The following is a 26,485-nucleotide window of genomic DNA, read 5'->3' as shown; positions in this document are numbered from 1 at the left end:
TACATAAGTTACATCTTAACATTCAGGTCAATAATTCAGAGCATTATTATGGTATAGAGGAGGTCTTTGGAGGCTACTCCATCTAAATCAGCTAACCTTCCCCTAACCCTAATCCTAGTAGCTCATCCTCTCACATCACTCAGTTTTATTTCCTTCACTTATTCCCTGAAATTTTCTTTTGCGTTTTGTTTGTACACACCTCCTCAAACACTAACCACACATACATATACAAACACCAGAGCCTAACACACTAAAATGTATCTTATGAGAGGTGGGGACTCTGTGATCTTGTTTACTATGTATCCCCAGTTCCCAAAACAGTGCCAGGTACTTACAAGGTGTTCTATAAACTTGTGTTGAATGACTGAACAAATGAATAAAGGAATGGATAAAAGCAGAGAATCAAACTGAGTATATATATGTATTATGAAGTTTTATCAATGTTTAGAAATGCTCATAAATGAGGAATATTGAATTACATTTTCATGAATATTAAGAAATTTATAGGTTTTGTTCAAACCATCTAAATATGGAAGACATTTGAGATGTTTTCAAGCAGATGTAATTTGTTTTGAAATTCTCTGTCTTTCCTAATTTTATGCAGGATTTGCTTTTCACTTGACTAGGTGTGCAAGCTCAGTATGAGATTTGTAAAGCTTCTTAGATAAGCTTTGCTTTAGAATTGCAAAATGTGCATGTTTTATTCATATCTAGTGATCTGGTAGGGTGCAAATAACTGACATGAAACAACTATGCAGAATTTAAACTTGAAATATCAGATCTCAAAGGATTAGTAACGGTGGTAAATAGATGATAAGGAGAACATGAAGAAATAAAAGTGCTTTAATAGATAAAGCATAGATGTTAATAAATCTAACATTTCTGATTAAATAGTCTGGATATGACATTCATCCTAATTTACAAAATGAACTATTATAATTTCAGTTGAATTCCATAATGTGAATGTTTCATCTAAAGAACTTTTCCAAATATAACATGTTTTGCTAGAAATTCAACTAAAGATTAATGATTCTCATATTTTATGCTGATGTATTCCTAAGTATTTTATTGCTAAAATATGTCTTGTTTGTTAAATCAATGCACAATATCCATGGAAATCTGTTCTCTGCACTTAACCTCTGATATATTTTTCTGAAGGATGAGGAAGATGGAGAGGATGCCGTCCCATATCGGAACAGTGACCCAATGATTGGATTTCACACAGAGAAGATCTCTCTTAAAGCCAGTGACTCCATGGATAGTCTCTACAGTGGGCAGAGTTCATCAAGTAAGCCTTTAGAATACGGGACAAGATACTAACTGGGAGGGCTGAATTAACTAAAAGCAGTAGATTTTAACTACAGAGAGCAAACTGATGGTTACCAGAGGGGAGGTAGATGGAGAGATGAGTGACGTAGTGATGGGGACTAAAGAGTGCACTTACTGTGATGGGCACTGTGTAACGCAATGTATTGAAATGTTAAATCGCTATACTGCACACCTGAAACTGATATGACACTGTATGTTAATAATACTGGAATTAAAATAAAAAAACAATAAAAAAGAAATAAATTCAAATGAAAACCAACAACAACAGATTTGCTTCTGTGGGGCTTATCAAATTAACAAAAATGTTTTAGCTACTTGATAAGAGAAATAGTGAAAATGTAGGATTGCTGAATCCACAGAGTTGCTGCTGTTGTTTAAAATGATACACAATACATCCGATAGAATTATGTATTATTTTGAAACTTTTAAAACTGTAGTCAGCAGGGGTCTTGGGGATATGCCTTAAAATGATCATGTTAGGTGACTAAATCTATATCCCTAAAATAAAAACATATGCTTAGGAGAACTAGCATTATCTTGGGTCAAAAGTTTTTAAATGACTTGGTGTATTCAGGTAAATAAAATCCTGTTCTCTCTCTTCTTCCATCCCACCCTTTCTCCTTCCTTTGCCTTTCTTTAATCCTCCTTTTTCCTCGTTCCTCCTTCTCTTCTTCCTTCTTTCTCTCCTCCCTCCTTCCTTTCTTCTCTTTCTTTTTTCCCTCTCCTGTCGTCTCTCACTTCTTTCCTTCCTTTTCATTCCATTTTGCCTGTAGTACTCTGAAAATATCAAGACATATGCATCAATCATGACATTTACTTTTTAGGTGTCCACCCAGCATTAGTGAGTAAAGAATGAAATACTATGTAAATACCAAATAGAAGGAATATCACCAATTAGGTGACAGAAAGGAAGCAGCATGTGTCAAACAGGATTTTCTAAAATCATTGTTTCTAAGAAGGAAGTCATTCAGGTTTCAGTCACATATCCTGCTATGATATTTGGATGAAACTACTGATACGGCAGAGTGCCTTATAACTTTTTTATGTGTACACTGTTATACATCCCTCTGATATTTTCAGGGCTTTTACATGTTTTCTTTTTTTTTGCAAAGTTTATTTTTCATTTCCTTTTAAATCAACTGTTTCCGTTATTTGAAGATAGATCGCAAAGACCAGATGTTTCAGATATCCTGAATTTTATTCCTATTTTCCTATTGGCTGAAGAACAGTTATTTTGTGGGGAAAAAAACTAATGTAGAAACATTTGAAGGATATATTTTTGCATGTGTGAAATTCAGATTTCATTAGTATTCACTTCTGCTGGAAGTTTTAAAATTCTAAATTGTAATGCTGAATGTGGATAGAATTTTACTAACTGGAATGTACCATGAAAAGCCAGGGCCAGGGGTGGCCACGGAAGGGAAGGTGTAAGGAGATGGTGGCCCATTTAGCTGTTGTCATGTACAACTTAATTTATGAGATTACATGCAGCTCACCCTTTCTCATACCGGTTCGTACTCAATATGGAACATCTCTAAGGTTCTTTCCCTTTTTCCATAATTATTTGAATAAATGGTAGAGAAACCAGGGCTGTTTTTGCCATAAACAGAGCACTGAAAGGCCAGATGGAAGGAGAAATGTGAGTGGTGGAGAAACTGAGAGTTACTTCCGCTCAGAGCTGTTCTTGCCTCTATCTTGCAGGCAGCAAAAATGGAATTGCTTTTCCTTTTTTTTCTCTTGAGGTTCAAACTTAGAAGGGAAAAGGACCAGAGAACAAGGATTTGGAGCAGTTTTAAAAGCCCAGTTTAGAAAGTTTAGAACCACTTGGGAGTACAGACCCTGGAACATGCTTCCTCTTTCCTTCACATTCACACAACAAGCAAAAGTGCTACCTTTCATGCATAGAGATGTTGCTTCACAATGGATTTGGATATATAATAGGATATTTGGGACAACATTCTAGCTACATTGTGATAAGTGTAGGGAACCCTATAGTCTCATGCTTTGACCACTTGTGATCAGTAGCACATAGAGATCAAACTGCTACTGTATGATTCTGTTTTTGTTTACAGGTACAAAATTAATTGTCTGGCCTGTACATGGAGTTAAGTCTATATCGTCTACCTTTTTAGCAAGTGTTTAATCCTCAAAACACTGTGCTACTGGATCAGATCACAGAGACTGAAGTGACAGGGTATTTGGGTTCGTGGTTGAGGAAGGGTCAGATTGGCTGGAGAAAGTTCAGAAGTGGCTCAGAGGACAGAGGTCACTGATGGAGAGTGACTGGGGGGCAGAAAGAATAGGGATCCATCACTTAGAACCCTCTCAAAAGTCTTGCCTCCAGTGCTTGAGTATTCTCCCTGCTTAGCTCTATGCAAACGATGGTTCAGAATGTGAGGAGCCTTCAGTGAGAACTGTTTAACCTCTGCTTTGCCTTCATTAGGCGGAATAACAAGCTGTTCAGATGGTACAAGTAACCGGGATAGCTTTCGACTTGATGATGATGGCCCCTACTCTGGACCATTCTGTGGCCGTGCCAGAGTACATACCGATTTTACACCAAGCCCCTACGACACCGACTCCCTCAAAATCAAGGTATGTGCACATCCTATCTGCATCCTGTATGGCTTGTCTAGTGCTCGTTGTATGATCTGTGTCAGGAAGTGCAAGCACTGGGAAGTGGGGTGGGGGTGGTGGTGAGTATGTTCTTCCCAGCCTTAGAACTGACAACTGGGTTATGGTGGCAAGAATTTGAACAAAACATGAGAGGTGGGAGAGGGGAATCAGTCTGCTGAGGCTACAGCATAAGCTGCTATTATGTAGGTAATGCAGAGTCTGAACCTATCAGGGGAGAAAAAATTGTCTACATTTTTTTCTGTAAGCCTAAAGCCTAAAGCCTCACAGGTTACTGGAGGTGCCTGGCTCTGTCTGATTCTTTGCTGGAGTAAAAGGAGAGAGAGAAAAGATGGTGATAGCAGGCAAGAGCCCCTCAAAGCACCTCCCTTGGGAACCAGACTTGGCCGGGCAATTTCAATACTTAAGTTGGTGGCCATGAATAACCAGACATCTTTCTCCCAATGATATTCCCTCCCCAATTCCCTCTTTTTTACTCTTATTCTCTATATTCATTTTCTATTGCTGTGTAACAAATTTCCACAAACTCAGGGACTTTAAACAAAACAAACATACTACCTCACAGTTCTATGGGTCAAACATTTTGGTCATGGCTCAACTGCATTCACTGCTCAAGGTCTCACTGGGCTAAAATCAAGATGACAGCTGGGGCTGTGATCTCACCTGGGGCTCAGGGTCCTATTCCAAGCTCATGGCTATTGGCAGAATTCAGTTGCTTGCGGTTGTAAGACTGAGGTTCCTGCTTTCTTGCTGGATATTGCCTGGGAGCCACTCTTAGACACTGAAGGTTGCAGGCCATGATCCTCTGTACAACATGGCAGTTTGCTCCTTCATAGCCTGCAGGGAGAAACGCTCACTCATATTTCTAATCTCTTTATTTTTAAAAGCTCCTACCTGATAAGTCAGAAACACTCAGATAATCTCCCACTTAATTACAAAATTAACTAATTTGGGACATTAATTACATTTGCACATGTCCCTTGTGGCATATAATACAACATAATCATGGGTGTGAAATCCATCACTTTCATAGTCCTACTCATACTAAAGGGAAGGTGCTGTTGCAATTGTGCTAAACTATTTTATACATGTTAAATTATTCCTCTGAGTAACACAGGCTGATATAGCTAAAAGGACAGAAACTATGACTTTTCTATACTATCAACACCAAGCTAATGTTAACCAATAATTATATAAGTTATGAAGTATTGGTACTATTATTTAACACTCAAGACACTCTGCTCTTCTCTTTATCCCTTCTATTGTAACAAATCAGAGTAAGGTCAGAGAATGAGGAAAACATTATTCTTGATAGCTCCTTAGTCATTTCTACGAATTGATTTGAAGTCTAAGTTCAGGTCTTGAGGAAGGAATGTTTGTAGCCTAGTAACCATTGTTGGAGGTAGAGTGTAGAAGGGAATAAATTGAACACATTTTGACTCGGGATAGCTTTTCGCCTTCCCTATAATACCATGCCAGTGCACCACCATTTATATTGCCTAAGATGATATTTGTAGAGCTCTTGTAGGACACAATAAGAATCCCACAGTTACCACTGAGGATTGAATGTTATGGTTTATATCGAGGATCTTATCCACAATGAAATTGGTCTTTGCTTGGTGACCTGTGGGCTTTCCTGGAATGTATACTTTTTATAAGTTTAGAGGATAATAGGAAGGATGCAGCAGAGAGCTCCCATGCTTAGAAACTTCCCCTAGAGCTTCTGGGGATTTTCTAGGTCTGCTTAGCTGATCCCATCTAGCCCAGGATTTGATTCCCCATAGTTAAAGGCAGGAAGAATTAGATGAAAAGCTTATAGGGTCAGACCAGCAGACGATCACAACTCAGAAAAACAAATCTTTTAATCACATTGAATCCTACTATTAAAAATACAATTTGTGTTTTAGATGGAAGAATACATATTCATAGAACAGGCAAAAAAATATTTTTAGTAGCAAACTAAATGTTTTGTTTGTTTGAGGGTAGACCCCTCAAATGACAACAGCAACAAAAAATCAGAATCTATAATTTCCTCTCTGGGGTAGAAACTTTTAAGTCTCAAAGGAGGAAATATGACTTTTAAATGTAGGCACTGTATTTACATAGAAATCAATTTTCTTTACAAAGATGTACCCTTGTTGGTTTTCTACTCTTGCCAGTAACTGCCAGCCAGTAGCCAATTAGAGTCTCAGATGTGAATAAAGAAAAAGACCAATTGGTTTGTCCATCCTAATGTGCTTCATTCATACTTCTATCCAAACTTCGTTGTGAAGCTCAATCTAAGTATTTCTTCTCTAATAATATTAATAATAATAATTCAGTAGCATAATTTATCCTTAGTATACACATACTTTTGTTACATATTTAGATTATACAAAGTTCTTAACAGTTTCATTATTTTAGATGAATGCAATACTTTAGATGTCTTTGTTTTTACGTAGATAAATTTTTCAGATGAACTAGAAGCATGGACAGAGATAGACTTCTTTTTCTTTCCCTTCCCTATTTGGGATTCTGTCCAGGAATGATGGCTTGAACTTTGCCATATATTGATTGCTTTGACAAAATGAATGAAAAAAGCATCATTCTTGGGTTCAGACAACTGCCATGAGTTCTGGAAAGTTATTTAATGTTTGTATTTCTTTTCTATAATATTTAGAGTAATAATGATACCTTGTATATGTACCTAAGAAGTGTGTTATAGGCATAAAATGACTTACTATAGGCAAAAGTATTTTGTAAATTCCATTGTGCCCTATACATTCATAAATTGATATAACAAAGACATACAGACGTCATCAAATGCATGTAAGAGCTTTTCTTCAAGCCTGCTGAAATTTTCCTCATTATTACTAGTGAATAGTTCCCTTGGACTTTTAAAAGAAATTTTCTCTTAGATTTATTTCTGTTATCAGTAACCTCCCTTGTCATATTCCCTCATTATTCTAATTTTCTAGGATTCCATTCTTTTTACTAATTGTCGCAACACCAAAGTTCTCTGAAAACTCATTTGGTATGTTTCTTTGTTTTTTAGAAAGGAGACATCATAGACATTATCTGCAAAACACCAATGGGGATGTGGACAGGAATGTTGAACAATAAGGTGGGAAACTTCAAATTTATTTATGTGGATGTCATCTCAGAAGAGGAAGCAGCCCCCAAGAAAATAAAGGCCCACCGAAAGAGTGGAAAGGAAAAACCCAAGACTCTGCAGGAGTTCTTAGAGAGGATTCACCTTCAGGTTAGCAAACCTGTGACCTATTTGATTTTGGTGGCATCTAGATGGAATAACTGAGGAAAATGGATTAATGTTTGTATAGTGTTTAAAAATATAGGACTTATGGGGAACCCTGGGTGGCTCAGCAGTTCAGCGCCTGCCTTTGACCCAGGGCATGATCCTGGAGCCCCGGGATTGAGTCCTGCATCAGGCTCCCTGCATGGAGCCTGCTTCTCCCTCTGCCTGTGTCTCTGCCCCCATCTTTCTCTCTCTCTCTCTATCTCTCATGAATAAATAAATAAAATCTTTAAAAAAAAAATAGGACTTACAGCAAAGGAAAGTCTGTTTTCCAAGAAGACTTCTTATTTTCTTTTATTACTTTTATTATGCAAGGACAAGTCTTGATATAACATCCCTTGGACTAAACTCTAATGGTACTTAGCAGTGACAGTAGAGATTAATGTTGAGAAAATGCAGTGAAAAATGAAAAATACCTAGGAGAATAAAAGGCCCAAAGAAAACAAGTAAGTGAGAATGACAGAATATGAAGAGTAAAGGTAAAAATCCAGAGAACTGAAAGGAAAAATGGAAAGAAAATTACATTTTCTATAGGGCAGAGATCAAAAGCAAGTCAAGAGAAGATAACTAAACATAATCGTTTCAAAAGCAATTTCTTAGGAAATAATGATCATTAAGCCCCCATGATGAGTGTGCTAAGGAAACTGTGTTGTTTATATTTATAATCCAATTATTTTCTTGTTACATTAGCAAAGTTTTTATGAAATATCTACCTTGTTAAATGGTGTGTACATACAATTTACCTAGCCTCACTCAATTAACTGTTTTGTAATCCATTTCTAATATTAATGCAGCAGTACTTTGATAGTTTTCAAAATTCATCAAGGGTTGCCTTGTCAAAGCCAATTAAACTCTCCTTAATTGTTTCTTCTGAATGATCTAGTTATACTCTTGTCTGTAGACACACTACCCAGGCCTTCCTATATTTCTACTGGCGCTGCCCAAATAGGGTACTGCTTGGATTAAGTATAAGTTTAAGCCCTGCTTCTTCTTTTTGTTTGTTCTGTGACCTATGAGAAAACCAAGGTCTAAGGAAGTGAAATAACCATGTCAGGAACCCACAACCAGATGGTTATGTCAGATGGGAATTTTGGTTTCTCTGCTCTAATTCAGTGCTCCTTTAAGAGACATTATTTTTAAAAGAAGTAGTTCTCTCTCTCTCTCTCTCTCTCTCCTTTTTTTTTTTTTTTTTGTAAAAAGGAGCTAGTAATTCTTCCTGATTACTTAAAACTTTTATGTTTCCTCTTATTCAGTTTTAGTAACCAAACTAAGGATATTGAAATTATGATCAAGTAAAATGGAAGAAAGTTTTGAGGAAGCTGTAAAGCATTCAACTTCACTTTGCATTTTTATTCTGTTGGAGAGAACAGAGGTTACATAAATAACATACAGACTCAGAAATCAGAAGCCTATGAATTTTAAATTAATATATATTGATGCAAATGATGGACAAACTACACATGCTGAGAAAACAATACTTTTTCCAACCACAGTGCTTTTATGCTTAATAAAAACTTTTAATAGAAAGTCTAGAATTCCTTAGTTTTATATAATGACTTTCGCTAAATGCTAAGTCTATTTTTTGTTCTTGTTTCAAATTTACTTTTTAAACTACCCCAAGAAGTTAGTGAGGGTAAATATTTTTGTAAGCAAGCAAAAGAGAAAAGATGTAGATTCAGAAATACTACTATAATTACTCTTTTAGAAGCATTTTATTGATAGACGCAAGGACATGCTATCTTTGTCAATTGAGCTATTTGAGAAGTGAAAAAGTGCCAAATGGGATGAATGATCCAGCTATTTAATTGATCCATGATTTAGCACTGCATGGCTTAAGGTAATTATTTCTTCTTTACATTTGTCCTTCCAAAAGGTGAGAATTCTACAACATATTCTTTTAAATGCCCTAGAGTTCATATGTGGAAAACTAGTACAAAGTAAAATAAAGTTAAGCAAAAGTTCTATCAGTGCTTTTCGTTTCCATATGCACTCTACAGTTTCTTTAAATCTAAAGAGAACTAAAAATAAAATACTTGAATCTGACTAGCTTGTATTATATATATTTTTTCTTCCCCATAGGAATATACCTCAACACTTTTGCTCAATGGTTATGAGACCCTAGAAGATTTAAAGGATATAAAAGAGAGTCATCTCATTGAATTAAACATTAAAAACCCAGAAGACAGGATGAGATTACTATCAGCTGCTGAAAATCTCCTTGATGAAGAAAGTAAGTGTGCATACCTACTTTTCTCCCTAGCTGAAAATCACAGTTCAGTATAGATAGTAAAATTATTAAAAACAAAGCTCTGGTTTTATTTATGGAGAATCATATAAAGTATTCCTTCCCATAAAATACATTTTTTCTTATATATTTGGAAACAATAACCCCAGTCAAGTCTATAATTAGGAAGAGGACTTTTTTTTTCCTTTATTGGACTCAGAAAATGAAGGGACTTTTCTGGGCATCTCATTTAGATTCTGCAGAGCTATTAATTTACACACAAGTGGATGTCTGCATTCTCAGAGACTGAGGAGTTAGAGACAAATATTTAGTGACAGCATGAGCCATTAGTGAGATATGTCATATGCAACTTCTGTAGAACAGCGCAGAGCATGGCTCTAAGCTAATGAGCCTTCGCACCACACAGGAAAATTCATTTCATTACCATATAGTCACATCTTGTATGTGTTTATAGTATTCTTTCAAAATGTTATAATAACTTGCAAAAATATTCAGCACTCACTTTTATTATCTGAGATGATTCTCTGTATTTGTAAGTGTAAACTGAAGATGGAGTAATGCAAGCACATTCACTTACCAACTGGGTTTGTAAAGACTGGATAGCTTTTGTTTTTACAGTTGCGCTCAATCTGAATGTTCTTCTTACTAAATCTGGTCAGGCTTCTAAAACCCTGAGCTCAGGACGTACCAAACTCCACAAGTATTTTGTTAGGAAGAAAGAGGGACGTAGTGACTTTTAAAGATGAAAAAGAATTTAGATCTAATCCAACTTTCTCTTTCAAAAATAATATTACTCATAATAATTACTATTTTTGAACATGCTCTCAGAGTGAAACTTTGATCCAAGATCTTTACATTGTCTTCATTAACGTGCTCCACAGTTTTGTGAGTTAGACAGTACTGTTCTGTGTTGTTGTTGTTTTTTTTCTTAAGATCTTATGTATTTATTCATGACAGACAGAGAGAGAGAGGCAGAGACACAGGCAGAGGGAGAGGGAGAGGGAGAGAAGCAGGCTTCATGCAGGGAGCCCCACGCCAGACTCGATCCTGGGTCTCCAGGATCATACCCCAGGCCGAAGGCACCAAACCGCTGAGTCCCGGGGCTGCCCTGTCCTGTGTTTATAATGAGAAATTGAGAGATAAGTAACTTGTCCAAGCTCACACACACAGTAAATTGTGAAGAGCCAGCACCAGTGTTTGTGATGTTACTATACTTTCTACAAATAACAGCCCAGATGGAGAGCAAGGAAGAAAGTTGTGTTTAGGACCCAGGCCTCCTGACTGTCTCTTAATAGCTTTTCCTATATCTTGTCTCATATGCTACGAAATGGGCACAGTTGCTCAGCACGTGTCTATACACTGGCCTTTTATCTGGTAAGAATAAATTTACTTTTCTGGAAACTGCATCTCACTTCATTCTTACTTGCTGTCCTGAGTTTGCATAGATCTTCATCCTTTTCTTTTTTAAAAGATTTTATTTACTCATAAGAGACTGAGAGAGGCAGAGGGAGGATCAGGCTCCATGCAGGGAGCCTAACATGGGACTCGATCCCAGTCTCCAGGATCAGGCCCTTGGCTGAAGGTGGCGCTAAACCGCTGAGCCACATGGGCTGCCCTTTTCAAAGAGTTTTCACATTTAAGACTGATTTGACACCTGCAGAATTTATTTCATCTTAGGCCCAGGTGATTATATGCATCCTTTGAAGTTGTGGAGGCTGGGAGGGAGGGCTGACATCACAGAGGTAGACAAAGGTCAACCTTAAGAAAATTGGGTATAAACCCAATTTATACCCAATAAGACAAGCCAAAACAAAACTGATCAGTGTAAAATGATGTAGCGTATCTTTGGGGTGAATGACAGTTTCTTTCACATCTTGTCATTTCAAAGCATGGCTCCTCACTAAATAATGTGAAGCTAAGAAATAGATTCTGTAGATTTCTTGTAATTGATAATGTCCAATATCATTGTCAATACCCTCCGAATAATTTGATGTTGAAGTATAGGGAGGGAAAAGGGTATTTTTTGAGCAGTTGTAAATACATTGCTTTTCTTCTATAATCCCATCTGTATAGGTAATTTGTCCATTTCACAGATGAGAAGACATTTCAGAGATGAATTTCAAAGAGGCCAAAAACAGCTAGATAAGTAACAGAGCTGGAGTTTTAATCAAAGGCAGCTTGCTATAAAAATCCACGTTCTTTCTTCCACACATGCAAACTGGTAAATATAGAAAGAACAATGAATATCTGAAAATTGAAGTTTCCTACTATGCCAATTTTCTCAGGAGCTTCAGTTCAGCTTTCCATCTCAGAAAGTAGAAGTTAGTATGTGAGAACAGAAATCTTGCAACATTACTGCCTGAAAAGTGTAAGGCAATATTGGCTGCATTGCACCAGGATTGGTGAATAGGGAAGGGTAAGAGAGCCTGGGTGAAAAAGGTTTCTAGCCATAAAACAGTGCTCAGTCTGGACCCACAGTGGGACAATCCATCCAGTGCAGAAGACTTGGGCTGTGCATGGTGTCCACCTAATTTCTCCATTCCACCTCCCTTGTCCCCCATCTGCTTTCTATGTTAATGAAAGAATAATAATGTACAGATAACATCATATGAGAGCAAGCTGTAATTTGAAAAACCATCTGGCCCAAATGTTTCCTTTGCAAGATGGAGAAACTAAAACTAGAGTAGCTAAGTCGCTTTCTCAAAGTCACATATCTAGAACCTGGTCTCCTTCATCTATTAGAAACACATTCTACTATACCCTGGCAACAAAACACAGTAGCTCCAAAGCATGATGTGACTTCCAACATTTGATATAAAAAAGCACAAGTTATTTCCCTTATAAGGCTTTAGAAAATGGTATTTGAAGGTCACTAGAAGTTGATCACTTAATAATAGCCAGTAATGCACAAACATACACACACTGAGCCAAATTCCGAGGGATGAAAAATAGAAAAAATTGCCGATGCAACCAGTGTTTGTTGTCAACACACAACCCTGAGATATTTCTTATTTTAATCTTACGGTCTAAAGTAGTACTAGAATATACATGTCAAAAAGATGCATATTGCATGTTAGGCTATTTTGACTGAAAGCTATTTATCTTATATGAAACTGCTTTGCTCAAGAAATAAAGAAGAATGACTTCTATTTGTTGATAAGATGGTGGGTTCTGATGATTCGGCACCATGCTGCTGCATGCATGCTTATTTTTATCTATTCTCTATTCTGTGAATCATATCTCCTACAACCATGCTAGAGATTAAACGCACAACCTTCATGTACCTTGAATGATAAAGACCTTGAATATATGGTTATGTAAAACTAAGATATTATTAAAAACAAATGCATGTCACAGTCATAGGTTAAAAAGTTAGCTGTGTGTGTAAGAATGGAACACGCAAATTGGCCAGGATTTTATGTATGTATTTTATCTTGATCATTGAATAGTAAGTTTGGGGAATGTCAATAAATCCCTAGTTTAAAGTTTCAATGCTTCTTAGATTGGAAACTGGAAAGTTTTGCTTTACTAACCTTTCAATATAAAAATTGCGGAGAGTGGACACCTATTTTGAAGATAAGAGTTAAATCTTCGAAATGATGTAGGAAAAACTACAAGCCCCATGTGAGCCTTTAATACATTTAGAGGGACCAAGAGGATGGGGGAGTGGGACAGCGACAAAAACAGAAATCTAATACTCAGAACAAGCAATTTTCCTTTTCTCTTAGGCCAAAATAGATAGCATTGTACCCACTCTGACCTTGAAAATGTAAACTGGATTAAACTTTTTAGGTCACTGCTTGACAGGAGGTAAAGGTGTTTCTCCTACAAGCTGATAGAAGGGCTGGTGAGTGGTGTTAGCACTGATTACAGGATTACCTCTGGAGTAGGATAACGACTTTGGGGTTCTGCAATCGTGCCAAGGCCAATACCGAGATATTCTGAATTTGTTCCCGTGTTGCATTAGAACTGAGCAGAATTAGGTCACCGGCTCCCTCAGCTGGGAGTCTAGATGAAGTTAGAAGAAGAAAAATTGGGGTGAGCCTCGGCTTTTGAAGGAGCAAAAGAGCAGAATCTGTTTATTTGGTACATGTTAGGATTTCTCTATTTATCTGAGTTTTAAAACAGCTCGTTTGCTTTGAATAAATATTCTCAGTAAGAATAGAGAATATGAGTATGTGTTTCTGTGTGTGTGTGTTGTTCATAAACACAATCTTCAGGACCTCTTTGCCTTGCTAATAAAATGCCTCTTGCAAATAATAAAAGAGTTAACTTCTATCTATAGTAAATATTTTCTCTTTATTCTGAACTTGTTCCTCTTTTCCCGCATTTGGAGGCACTTTGATGTGTCTTAAAAGTGTGTCTGTGAGAATGTGTACTGTTGTCCTCAGGAAAAATGGGTGATGGAAATATCTCGTTCTCCCTACAGCACAGGAATAATTAAATTTTAAATTGGAGGAAAAAACCCCACAACTTAGTAACTGAATAAGCAGACAGTACTAGAAGCTGTGTATCATATTTTTTAGGTACCTGCAACCTTTGTTTGCAGTGTGCAATGAAGAGGACAGGGGGAAGGGTGGCTTGTGTGCCGGGCTGTTGGCACCAGCTGTGGTCACAGCTGCTCCACATTGCACAACTATCCCCAGTTGCGCCTTCCTGCCTGCCTACCTGCACAAAACGATGCAGGGCAAGAGGCAAGTCCCAGCTAGGAGCCTGGAACATGAGCTGCCAGCAGGGGAGATTTGTAGTGATGCCAAGCAGCAGTCCAGCAGTTGGCCTGACAGCGTGCCAGGGTAGCCTGGTGCCCTAGCCCCTGACATGCATGCCTGGTGTTTCCAACCCACTTGCCATATGATTTGAATCTAGATTCAAGAAAGGTACAGGTTTTAAGAAATATATGCCAACCCTACACATATACACAGTACAGAAGGCACACAGGCATTTTACGTTTATGTATTTATAAATATGCATTTAATATATATTTCTAGTTATAGATGTTTAGCTTTATGCAATTTAATTTCTTCAGATTTCTTTTTGGTTTTATACCCCCCTCAGATTTAATTTATGATTGATGCTATATTCCATCTAATACAAAAAAACAACAAAATGAAATGTAAACATTTTTACTATTCTATCAAGGAACAGTTCCCAGAGTAGAGGATCCTTTGAATTTTCACCTCAGTCACCTCAGGCACTTGTAATATACTTGTTTTTATATTGCACTATGATTGTATACTAGGCATGACTTTGTAACGATCACCCTGGCCAAACAAGACTGAATCCTCTATTACCATGTGCCCTCCCCAATGCCCCTAGTTCTGTGCATTGCATTGAGTAGATGGTTTACAAATGCTTATAGAATGAAAACAAAACAAAACAAAAAAGACCCAATAACAACAAAACAACAAATGCTTGTAGAATGAATTAACATTGAATGAGGGAATGAAGAGATTTGCAAATCATATGGAAACTTTGTTCTGATTGTAAAACTTTAAGTTCCTGGCAATCCCACCTCAACACATAAAAGTTTTTGTAGTAGGCAGATGGGCGTTGGCATGTGTTGGTATGTTGGTATGTTATGTATATGCTCACTTTATGTGCATGTATATGTGCAAGAGTGTAAATGAGTACATTTTTAGAGGACAGTATGTAAAAACTTCAAAGTTTGAAATGTGCATACTTTTGTATCTACAAATTCCAGTTTTAGGAATTTGTTTGATGAACTTCAACATACAAATGCAAGAAAATGCTATTTAAACTACTACTTTTGTTAAGTGTGAACTTCCATCAATAATCAATTTGTTAAATTAATTAGTATATGCAAACAATAAGGTACTACAAAGATATTAGGAGAATGTAATGTGTCCTGACATAAAAATATATTCAAAGCATATTAAATGGGAAAAGCAATAATATGCAGGGTAACCCTATTTTTGTCAAATAATAAATTTTAAAAATAATGAAATTAGGTTATTTTTCACTATCTCAAGTAATTTAATCTATAAGAAAAATGAAACTAATTTCCCAAGTCTCATAAGCAATATATAATGATGGTTTTTAATTTTATTTAAAATAGTCTTATCAAAATGGGACCAATATGACAACTCAACCAAAAGTAAATATTTCCTGGGACCAAAGCCTTCCATAGGGGTGTCTGGTTGGGCAGAGTGGTATCTGTGCTGTGCTGAGCAATTAGATATTAGGTGAATGTTCCTCTGCCCTTACTAGAGCAGCAGCACGGTGTAAAGGGAGGTTGCTGTGAAGGTGAATACAAAGAGTCATTCCTTGGCCTACATCTCATCAGAAGGTAGATTCTGCTATTATGATGCAAAGAGAGATGTGCAAAAAGAAGAGGGAGAGTCATTTCAACTCCTATTCTCTCATGGCCTCAGGAAAACAAAAGCAACTGGTGTTATTCCATGAAGGGATTCTTGTTTTCCATTTGTTGTTTTTCCAAGTAGTAGGTCAGTATTCAAATGACATGACTACCTAAAAGCTACTATTATAAATTTATCACGTTCAAGTAATTTAAGGATATGTTTAAGATGAAATCAGAAATAACTAAGAGTTGTGCCATATTGTCTACTAAATGTTCTTCCTTGGACAACACTGCCTCTGGACAAATAAATACAGTCATAGATACCTGGAGAATGCCTGTTTTGTTCTAAGTGACTCAAATGGTGCTCCAACATGAAGCTGAGCTATCCTCAGAGAGGATGGCATAACTTTGATTTTTCCTCTTTGGAGATGGCACCAGTAGGAAAAAAAAAAAAAAAAAAAAAGAGGATGATAATTCAAAGAGCCAAGAGGTATCTTCATTTGAATTTCAACAGAATTTCTTATTTGGTCTTTAGTTTCCACTTCTTTCAATTAATCTAAACATCACATTTTTTTATTTAAAAAATTATTTATTGAGCACTTTCATTGGCCAGGCACTTTCCTATGCCCTCTAGATTGCATTATTTCATAGTACCCAAAAGAAACAGAAGCCCAAAGAAACAGAAGCTTCATATTTAAGGCACACAAGACAGTGAAGTCAAAATCTGGAATATTTGGGTAAAGAAACCTATGTGAATATAGGACAGATTTCTCTCTTTAGAATATGAGAACTTTTTCTCAGAATTAGGATTTAGTTTGTGTGTTACTTGCCTGGTTAGCTCAGATGATTGGACCATAGGCCAAAACTGATGAAGGTTATAGTTTCAATTTCTAGGTAGGTCAGTTAGTTTTACTCTATTTCATGGCCACGTGAAGGAACTAAATGACTTAGAAAGAAAATATGAACATATTAACATGAATTCATCCTCTCTGCTGGAAAAAAAGTATCCATAGTATAAGACTTAGGTTTGTGCCAATCCCAAAGTCATTAGTGTCAGGATGGGAAAAAAAAAAAAGAAAGAAAGAAAGAAAACAAGAAAAGGAAAGTCCTGACCCTCCAAACACAAAAACTGAATGCTGTATAGCTTTCATTTCCATAATATAACATAATAACCTGCCTTTTCTTTTTATAGTTACAGTTGAGGGGCTCCAGCTGATCACCTGCCTGAAATTATTGCAAGCCTGGTGGGAAGCATTTGAGGAGGCATAGTCATGTTTTCATTTCACTAGGAAATCATTTAGCAAATTACTCCTGTTCTGTCAATTACTGTGCTGCATAACTTTCATACTGAGAAACTATTTCTTTTTTCCATAAAAATTGCAGATAAAATTTCCTATAGTAAATAATCTGTATTTAAAACAAACCAATTCCTAGAATTTAGAGAAGGTGATATAGTATTTTTCAAGCAAAAATAAAAACAAATACATTTTACAAATATTCAAAAATGACATAGTCTCTGTAAAAGTCAGATTTTTCATTTATTGTTTGTTTACTTTGTTATCCTTTGAGGGGAATGGATAGAGTCTTCAGAAGATGAAATAACAAGCTAAGTATTTATTTTTTGAAAGGAAAAGAGCTAATTTTGGAAATCAGAGTTCTTGAAGCCTAAGTTTTATATCTCGAAGAGAGTCCCACAATCAGTAATCAACCTAAATAGAACATGGTATTGGGAACAGTTTTTATTATGCCAAGTCCTGTTTAAAATGTCGATCTGAAAGGAAATAACTCAGTTCTTTTAATTTTGTGTTGAGGTGATAGGCCCAAATATAATCTGGGGAAATATGGCCTGGGATCACACTCCAAATACGGTGAATCACTGCTGATGTAGCAGGAAGCATTATAAAAGGACTAATTTCTCTGGCCTTTTCCAGAAACACTTGGATAATGAAACACAGAGCTGGTTCTTTCACTTCAGTGGCAAGAAGACAGAAAAGCAGAGGCAGGAGGGAAAGCTTTCTTTCAGAAAATGAGGTCCCATTTCAGTGTTGTCTTTTCATAACGGAAGGCTTTAGAAACAAAACTGAATGACTGATATTCACAAACACTAATGAATATTAAGAAGATTCACCCTAAACTTAAAGGTTGCCAAGACTAATAAAGAGAAAATGCTTCATGGTGGCTAAAATTTTTAAATTGTCACATTCAATGCATATTAAAATGAAAGTTCCTGATACCTAGAACTAGTTACAATATCACCGGACTTCAATATCTGATACTTGGGTCCACAGCTAAAAGAAGTTGTGGCAAACATGGAGAAGATTCAAAAGAATGGCATAAACATGGGTTTGAAGTCACAAATTAAAGCTTTGAGGAAAAGGTTAAAAGAACTGTTATGATTCACTTTGAGGATGAGTAAACTAAAATGATCTTTATCATTTTTTCCCAACCTTTCTCAACCTGTGTTCCTCATCTAAACCACAGAATACAAAAAAAGTAATGTGACTCTTTTCTCAATTCTCCTATGGATGCTACATAAAAGAGTACTATTCTAGATAATTTTGAAGAGAACTGAATTCATTACCTACGAGAATGCCTTAGGGCACCAGGGCTCAATTCTCTCTCATAAAGGATGTTGATAATTGAATACACAGTAGAACATAATGTTGGCAAGATATCTGGAGCCTAGAAAACACATTTAAAAAGTAGGATATCTGTAGACAAGTTAAAGGGTGAATTTCCTACAGATAATTTACTTAGCATTTTACTTTTATAAAGTCTATTGAGGAAAATTACAGCTTCCCCCTTCCAGGATTTTGGAGTTAGGATTACTCTCTTCTCACTAGAGTAGGATGAAGTACATAGTCTCCGAAGGCAGAGGTCTTGTCCCACCCTGAAATGTATACATTTTGTTCTTCCAAAGTAGAATTATTCAAATGTGTAAAGTGGAGAAGCCCTGAGGTTAGAAGGGGAAAGAACTAGGTAGGTATGCTGATATAGTTGACGGGTGGTGGCCTAATATCTTCTCCCTGAGGAACTCGTCTCATGATTACCGGTGTCAGGGAAGGCAAGGAAAGAAACTGTACATTGACCAAGAGAACTCTGATGCTAAAGGCTTCTTGAGAAGAATAAAACTTTATAGTGCTGCTTACGTTCTTCAAAAATATCTTTTGTTACATCTCTAGTATTAATTTTTTAAAAGAAAATATCTGTTGAATCTAGAATACGGCTTTAATAACACAGTTACCAGTCCGAATATAAACAATTGTTCTTCAGAACTACAAAAATGTAGGGGCACCTGGGTAGCTCAGTCAATTAAGTGTCTACCTTGATCCCAGGGTCTTGGGATGGAGCCCTGCATCAGGCTACTTGTTCAGTGGGGAGGCTGCTTCTCCCTCTCTCTTTGTCCCTCCCCCTGCTTGTGTTTTCTCTCTCTCTCTCTCTCTCTCTCTCTCTCTCTCTTTCTCTCTCTCACTTTCTCTCTCATTCAAATAAATAAATAAAATCTTAAAAAAAAAACCTACAAATATGTAGAAGACTAACTAAATAAGGCAGAGAGTCAATGAAAATGGTGGTGTTTTACTATCTGAAAGCAAGCTGATTTCGGGGGGAATCCCTGGGTGGCTCAGCGGTTTAGCGCCTGCCTTCGGCCCAGGACATGATCCTGGAGTCCTGGGATGGAGTCCCACATCAGACTCCCTGCATGGAGCCTGCTTCTCCCTCTGCCTGTGTCTCTGCCTCTTTCTCTCCCTCTGTGTCTCTCATGAGTAAATAAATTTTTTTAAAAATCTTAAAAAAAAAAAAAAAAGCAACCTGATTTCCATGTTGATTTTTCTGGTGAATGCAAACATGGTATAAAATTCCAAATACTTTTAAGTTTTATTAAATTCCAAGTAATTGAAGTCCTACTATATGTTGATGCCCAAAGCAATATTTTATTCACTACTCTACAGTATCATGATTCTAGAATTGTCCACAAAGATCACTATTGAGTTGGGTTGTGCATTTAAAGTACAAATGACTTTTTCTAATGTTACTTTAAGGAGTATTTGGACAAGGCATCAGTCAAACTGTGGAAACAATCTGCTTTCTCTGGCAACTTATCATTAATGTAAAATGAGAGTCCATATTGATCTTAGCTTATGTAAGCAGTTCACATGAATTCCATGAAACTGCAAGTGAGCAAAAAAAGGGCAAATTTTGTCTTCTAGGAAACTGGAGCTTGAATATTTGAGTGCAAATATCTCTTTTATAATAAACAAATATATGGTTTACTCATGACAGTTTCAAATGTAATGAAGTCAAGGTTGGTACGTTTAAAATAGCTCAGAGATTAATGAGTACGTGAGTAAAACTTCTCTTGGCTTCTCCTAACTGCTGCCCTCTTTTCCTTTTACAGCTATTCAAGAGCAAGAAAATGAATCCATGCCTCTATCCTTAAACCCAGACATCTCCTTAAATAAGTCACAGTTAGACAACTGCCCAAGGGACTCTGGTTGTTATATCTCATCAGAAAATTCAGATAATGGCAAGGAAGATCTAGAGTCTGAAAATCTCTCTGATATGGTACAGAAGATTACTATTACAGAGCCAAGTGACTGAACACACATTCTCAACTTTATATGTACAACAGATGCATTCCATTTTAATTCTACTTGAGCTAAAAGATCAAATAGGAGAAAAAGAGAAGTATTTGCCGATACAACCTAAAGTTAAAATGATTTAATCTGAATGATTTTACATAAAAGTTAATTCTCTAACATTCCCAATTATTGTAAATAGTATATATATTTATTATTTTAAATGCTACATGTTAATATTTCATTTGCCTGTATTAGAAAAAGGTACAGTGTAAGTCTTTGGCATGTGTAACATAAGCTTTATTCAGTTTTGCTTTCTAAGTGTGAAATGATGAATTCTGCAGGAAAAAAACCTCCTTTTTTCATACCTATCAGTTTCGCATTTGTGTCTGTTATTCAACAAATAGTAATAGCACATATGTCTATTTAACCAACTATCCAAGCAGCATTCACACACATTTTTATACTTAATGGGAAAGTGTGAGTTAATATCAGAAACATTTTATCCTGATCCACAGTGGAGCTTTAGTAATTGTTTTTTGTTAGTTTCTTCACTGTTACCTGGTATAAAAGTATAGATAACAAGAAATTTTCGATTCTCATTTAGTAAGATGAATTTTAGTAATTGTACAGATGTTTCATCTATAATTGTAAATATTTTTAATTGTGAAATACCCTAATTTTAATAATAAAAAGAATTATGTGCATTTGTTATTTCCCAAACTAGTGGTACTTATAAGTATTTTTATACTAGAACTCTAGACAAAATATCTCTTACCAGACACAGTTTTATAGTCAGCCTTCATATATATTTCATACGACTCCCAAATAAATTACCTCACCTCAGTCTGTCCCCTGAACCCCAGATTTGTGTTATCCAACTTCCTATATACTTCCATGTATTAGCTCAGGTTGCCATTATAAAATATAATAGACTGGGTGGCTTAAACAATGGAAATTTATTTTCTTAGAATTCTGAAGGCCAAAAGTCCAAGATCAGGTTGCAGCACGGTTGGATTCTAATGAGAGTTCTTCCTGGCTCACAAATAGCTGCCTTCTCACATGTCAGAGATAGCAAGCTTTCTGGTGTTTTTTCTTAGAAGGGCACTTACCCAATCATGAAGGCCCCACTCTCACAACCCCATCTAAACCTAATTATCTCCCCCCAAAAACATCTACAAATACCATCCATTGGGGGTTAGTGCTTCAACATACAAATTTGTGGGGAAAGAGTCCAAATCAGCCCATAGCACTCTAGAAGCTTCAAATCAACATACCCAAATATTTGATTTCTCTCTACAAATCTGTCTCTCCTTCTTTATTTCAAATAAAGCTCTCTCTCTTTAGTGACACCAAAACCCAACAGTTACCCAAAACAGGAAATCATTTCCTACTTAATTTCACATATACACTTCTCATACAGATTCAATAGTAATCAAGTCCTACCTCTAGAAGTGCTTTGCCATTCATGGCTTTCTATCCATTCCTGTGGTTGCTGTCTTGCTTTGGAACCTCATGAGCTGATGTATGAAATAGTACAATAGCTTTCCAACTGACCCCTATTCTACCAGTGTTCTATCTTTTAATCCATCCTCCACACAGCCTCCAGAAAGATCTAACATGTAAATCAAATCATGTAATTCTAGCTTGAAATTTTTTTATAGCTCCTCACTATCTTTAGTAGAATCTTTAAACTTTCTTTGAGAATATATAAGGTTCTTATCAACCATTTTTTATCTACCCATGAGTCACATCTTTCCTCTTCCACTTCTCTCTCTACACTGTCCGGCCATAACAATCTACTTGCAATTCCACAAATTCACTATTTCCTTTGTGACTTTTCTTATGCTATTTATTTTCCTGGAGTGGCTCCTGCTATTTTCTACATCCAGTAGTCTCTCTCTGTTTTCTTTCTTAAGACTCATCACAAAGGTCACTTACTCTGTGAAACCTTCCATGATTTCCTTTGGTGTTCTACTCTGGGTTCCATAGCAACCTGATCTCTGTTGGTTACAGCACTTACCATATAATACATTATTTGAAAAGCACTTGCCTTTCCACAAGACCATGATCTTGTCACAACAGATTATTTTGTTTAGCTTTTTAATTTCTGGTGCCTGTTATTATTATACCAGGTACAGAGTGGGCATTTAGGAAACACTTACTGGAGTGCATTGAATATAATAATTATTCCCATATAACACATTTGATATTTATATTTAAATCAATGTACTTAGTCTATAGGTAAATACCTTCTAAAATATTCGATCTAAAAGTTTCTATAATAAATAAAACACCATACCTTAGGAAAAATCAAGAAATACAAAGTGTTATTTCAATGCTGGGAGACAGTATTACACTGTTAATCTCTAGTGTATTTTTCCAGATCCATGAGATTTAATCCCTACAGCACCCAGGTCAGGAGTAAATCATATACCTACTCCTATTCTTCCCTCTCCACAGAAGAAATAGTGTTTCAATTTCAAATTTCCAACATGCTGTTTCCTTCATGGCCCCACTCCTGACTATGGCTACCACTCTAAAGAGATTATTCTAGGACCTCCTTGGACCCAGCACAGCCACTAACCATAATTTTTGAACTTTAATCAACCTGCTGCCTCAGGGAGTTCTAGAGAGTACAGCTTCTTTATGAAGATACCAAGAAAGTGTAGGTTAGGAAGCACATAAGGAACTGCTTGATTGTAAAATGGTGGAAATCGCTGGTGAAGTTTACTCGGCCACAACATGTATTCCTTCAAAATTAAGATCTGGTACCCAGTCAAGGGTTTAGGGAAATGCTTTTAAGTAGAAGTGCTGCAAAGGCCTTGAGGAGGTTGAAGAGGAGGAAGAAAAACCAGATTCCTACAAAGAGAGAAGGAGAGACAAGTGGAAACACAGAGGTTCAAGTTACCAGAAGGATGACCTCATCACATAATGCAGCACTGAAAAGGACACCTGTAGCAGAAGTATATATCACATTAAGAGTCCTACTGTCCTCACTTTACCTACTGGATCCCTGCTGCTCATTTTCCTTGGGTTTTTCTCTCAACCATGGAAGCTGGATAAAGAGGAATAAAAAGGCAAAACATAGTTCACCCATGGTTGTAAGGTAATTGAAAAACTTAGACCTTCTGCTGCTTTTGGCTAGGAGACAGACATGAGTCTGAGCCTTCAAGAGTGGATGGGAAGGTGGTTAGAAAGTTGACATTTTAATGGTTACCAATCACATTGGCTTTGTGTTTCCTTATTTTTTTTTTTTTTTTTAGGATTTTACTTATTTATTCATGAGAGATACAGAGAGAGAGGCAGAGACATAGGCAGAGGAAGAATCAGGCTCCCTGTGAGGAGCTTGATATGGGACTCAATCCCAGGACCCCAGGGTCATGACCTGAACCAAAGGCAGATGCTCAACCACTGAGCCACCCACAGGTGCCCCTGGCTTTATGTTTCTAGGTTGAAATATGGTGAGAGTCCTGGTCTCATATTTATTCACTCAGCAATTTTGATACATGGAACATATATGCTGCCCAAGACTATGCCAATAAAGGTCATATTCAATCTTATAATCAATTTCAATCATTTCAAAATCATCATTTCAATCATATAATCTGCATTAGAATCTTGCCATAGCCTCTCACTGGAATAAGCTGAATCTTTCAGTACAGAAAGGTAAAACTGTTCTGGGATGCCATGATTCTTCTGATCCCAGGAATACTATATATTCACAAATTCAAGTGTGTGGTCTAAGTATGAATGGTCAGAGAAATTTTAGTCCAGATAAATGGATAATATCTTCACAATACTTTGACAAGAACAAAAACGAGATCATTTAAATTCTTCCCCCTCAATTCTATTGTTAATATAAGCCACCAATATATCTTCATCTTGAAATTTTTTATCAGAAGCTTTTCTTTATCAATTCCATTTCCAAGATAATTCGTTAAGAAATAAAATAACTCTTAAAACTTCTAAAATGCTAGTCAGCTAAAAAATTATCAGACTTTAAACAACATCCAATTCACTGGGGTTAGTCAAGCGCATTGCAACTTCCTGAGTGAGGCCAAATTGATGACATGATGACATTTAATGTTGAGAAACTTCCGTTACAAGCCTAAGTTCTGAGAAAAATAGTATGAAGAAATTCTAGATACTCTCTGTCACACCACACATGCACAATCTTCCATCCCCCCACATCAAAAAAAAAAAAACTGTATAAGTAATCAGAATGCACGCTTCAAGTACTCCTTCATAAAGTGGTAAGTCATGTTAGAATTATGTAAAGGTTGAGTGAAAAATGAATAGGAGCTAAATATAGGTAAAAGAACAACAGTTTCTAAATTTGACCAGGTTTCCTGGCTACAGAAATAAGATACAAGTAACCCTTACTTTAGGCTACCTGCTATTCTACTACTGAATTCATCTGATCACACCCAGTGTTGAACCAGAGGTCCTGGTTTGAGGCCTATATGACTTTGGGTAAGTCACTGATCCTCTGAACCTAGGTTTTTGGGGTTTGTTTTTCCCTCTATGAAATATAAATAAGTATAATACTAGCATTTCATGTTTCTGTGTTGGTTAAATAAGATAATGTATGCAAAACACTCAGCATGGTGCATGCAGTGTGCATAAAAACTGATATCTGAACATAAAATGAAAGCAGTGCACATGCTACCATAATACAGACATGGCCTTCTAGTGATTCAAAATTCTTCAGACACAGATTGTCTGGGGTCTAGGACAACCACGTTGTCCAGCAACGGTGAGAATCAGCTGATTTAATGGAACATCACAAAAAAAAAAAAAATTAAAAAAAGGAACGTCACAGAAAAACGACCATTTTGTCATGACATAATATTTCTTTGTCGAGTTCTGACAATTTAGGAAGAAGCTATGTTGTATTTAGCTTTGATTTTTCCCTCTTGGTACATAACAGGAATAATCGTTTTTTAAGACTGAATGACAATATATAAATAGTTCCCTATATTAATGAATTAAATAAAGTAAATAAAAGATTTAGGGTTATTACTCCTAATACTGCACCTTGGGCCTCCCAGGTCTTTATAATCTGGAGTCACAGTTGATTGTGCCATAGCCCACAAAGAAGCCCTTAGAAAGACACCCTAAATGTGGATTTTTATATATTTACAAAGCTTGTGGTCATCGAAGCAGATGATCTGCCATGAGAAAATCACAACGCATAGGAAAACAGGAGCCTTTTATTCCTCTCCCTTTCTTTCTTCATCATGCAAACTTCTCACATTTGAATTACCAACAGTCTGAGTATTAGTGTGTCTGCATGATGTATATTATGAATTAAGAAGCCATGATGGAAAAATCTTTAAAATGGCATTAGTGTGTTCAGAGATCTCTTTTAACCTTCTGGGGTCCCTGGTGGGTCTGAAGTGCAGAGCACTGTTCCCTCACAGGGAAGAGTGGATCCTGATGCAGAAGGCTAACGGGATCATTTTCCTCTCCGAGTTTTTGGGAACCACGCCAAGTCAATGGGCAGGAATCATTCCATTTGCAGAGTAAAATGGGGTGAAAAGCACTTCTGGCACACTTTGTCCATATAAATTATACTTGTTTGCAATTCATCAACTCCTTCTCTACTTTATATCCATATGTAATGTAAATGATCATCTTTCTCTGAAGCTCCATAATGATGCGCAGCTCCAAAATGTGATATAATCAGCTAAAAGAGAGCAGATGGAAGTTTTTTCCCCCAATATGCATATTCATAAAAAAATAGAGAACTCAACAAAAGGAGATACATAAGTACTTGTACCCAGAGGGCTGCTGCATGGACTTAGGTACAAAAGTAAGTCAGTTTTCTGCAACTATTTCATTCTTGAAACCTTTACTCATTCATTCTTGCCACAATCATTGAAAATGCTCTGGGGGAAAAAAAAATCTGTCCTTCCATATAGCAACAAATATATTTCCCTTCAGATTTTTTTTACTACACCTTAGAACCCATGATTCAGGAAATAGTGGTTAAATATTTTACTAGAGAAATATAATTACAAGGCAAACCATGTAAAAAAGCAAGACTTCACTGTCCCTTTAGCAACACAGACTACAGGCAT

General features: G+C 36.5%; 1 protein-coding gene and 1 long non-coding RNA gene across 24 annotated transcripts in view; one reads left to right on the top strand and one right to left on the bottom strand.

Annotated features, from left to right (window-relative positions):
* Positions 1-21,122, top strand: part of SAMSN1 (SAM domain, SH3 domain and nuclear localization signals 1) — a 269,753-nt gene extending 248,631 nt beyond the window's left edge. For 7 of the 8 annotated variants that reach the window (XM_038581233.1, XM_038581235.1, XM_038581231.1 and 4 more), the window contains 5 exons: positions 1,159-1,288; positions 3,773-3,924; positions 6,998-7,204; positions 9,338-9,488; positions 20,219-20,421. In XM_038581233.1, the coding sequence (XP_038437161.1) occupies positions 1,159-1,288; positions 3,773-3,924; positions 6,998-7,204; positions 9,338-9,488; positions 20,219-20,421 (843 nt within the window). Of the gene's footprint in view, positions 1-1,158; positions 1,289-3,772; positions 3,925-6,997; positions 7,205-9,337; positions 9,489-20,218 lie in introns of all 8 variants that reach the window. The other variant, XM_038581230.1, reaches the window with a different exon arrangement.
* Positions 1-26,485, bottom strand: part of LOC102154431 — a 355,562-nt gene that overhangs the window by 225,502 nt on the left and 103,575 nt on the right. For 5 of the 16 annotated variants that reach the window (XR_005382121.1, XR_005382119.1, XR_005382120.1 and 2 more), the window contains exons 1-2: positions 21,846-22,326; positions 4,627-4,800 (exon numbers count right to left, since the gene is read on the bottom strand). This is a non-coding gene — a long non-coding RNA (uncharacterized LOC102154431). The other 11 variants (XR_005382125.1, XR_005382126.1, XR_005382133.1 and 8 more) reach the window with 8 other exon arrangements.

Source organism: Canis lupus, chromosome 31 (genome assembly GCF_011100685.1).
Source record: "Canis lupus familiaris isolate Mischka breed German Shepherd chromosome 31, alternate assembly UU_Cfam_GSD_1.0, whole genome shotgun sequence".
In the NCBI taxonomy this organism is placed as follows: domain Eukaryota; kingdom Metazoa; phylum Chordata; class Mammalia; order Carnivora; family Canidae; genus Canis; species Canis lupus.
This window is presented reverse-complemented; position numbering and strand designations above follow the sequence as displayed.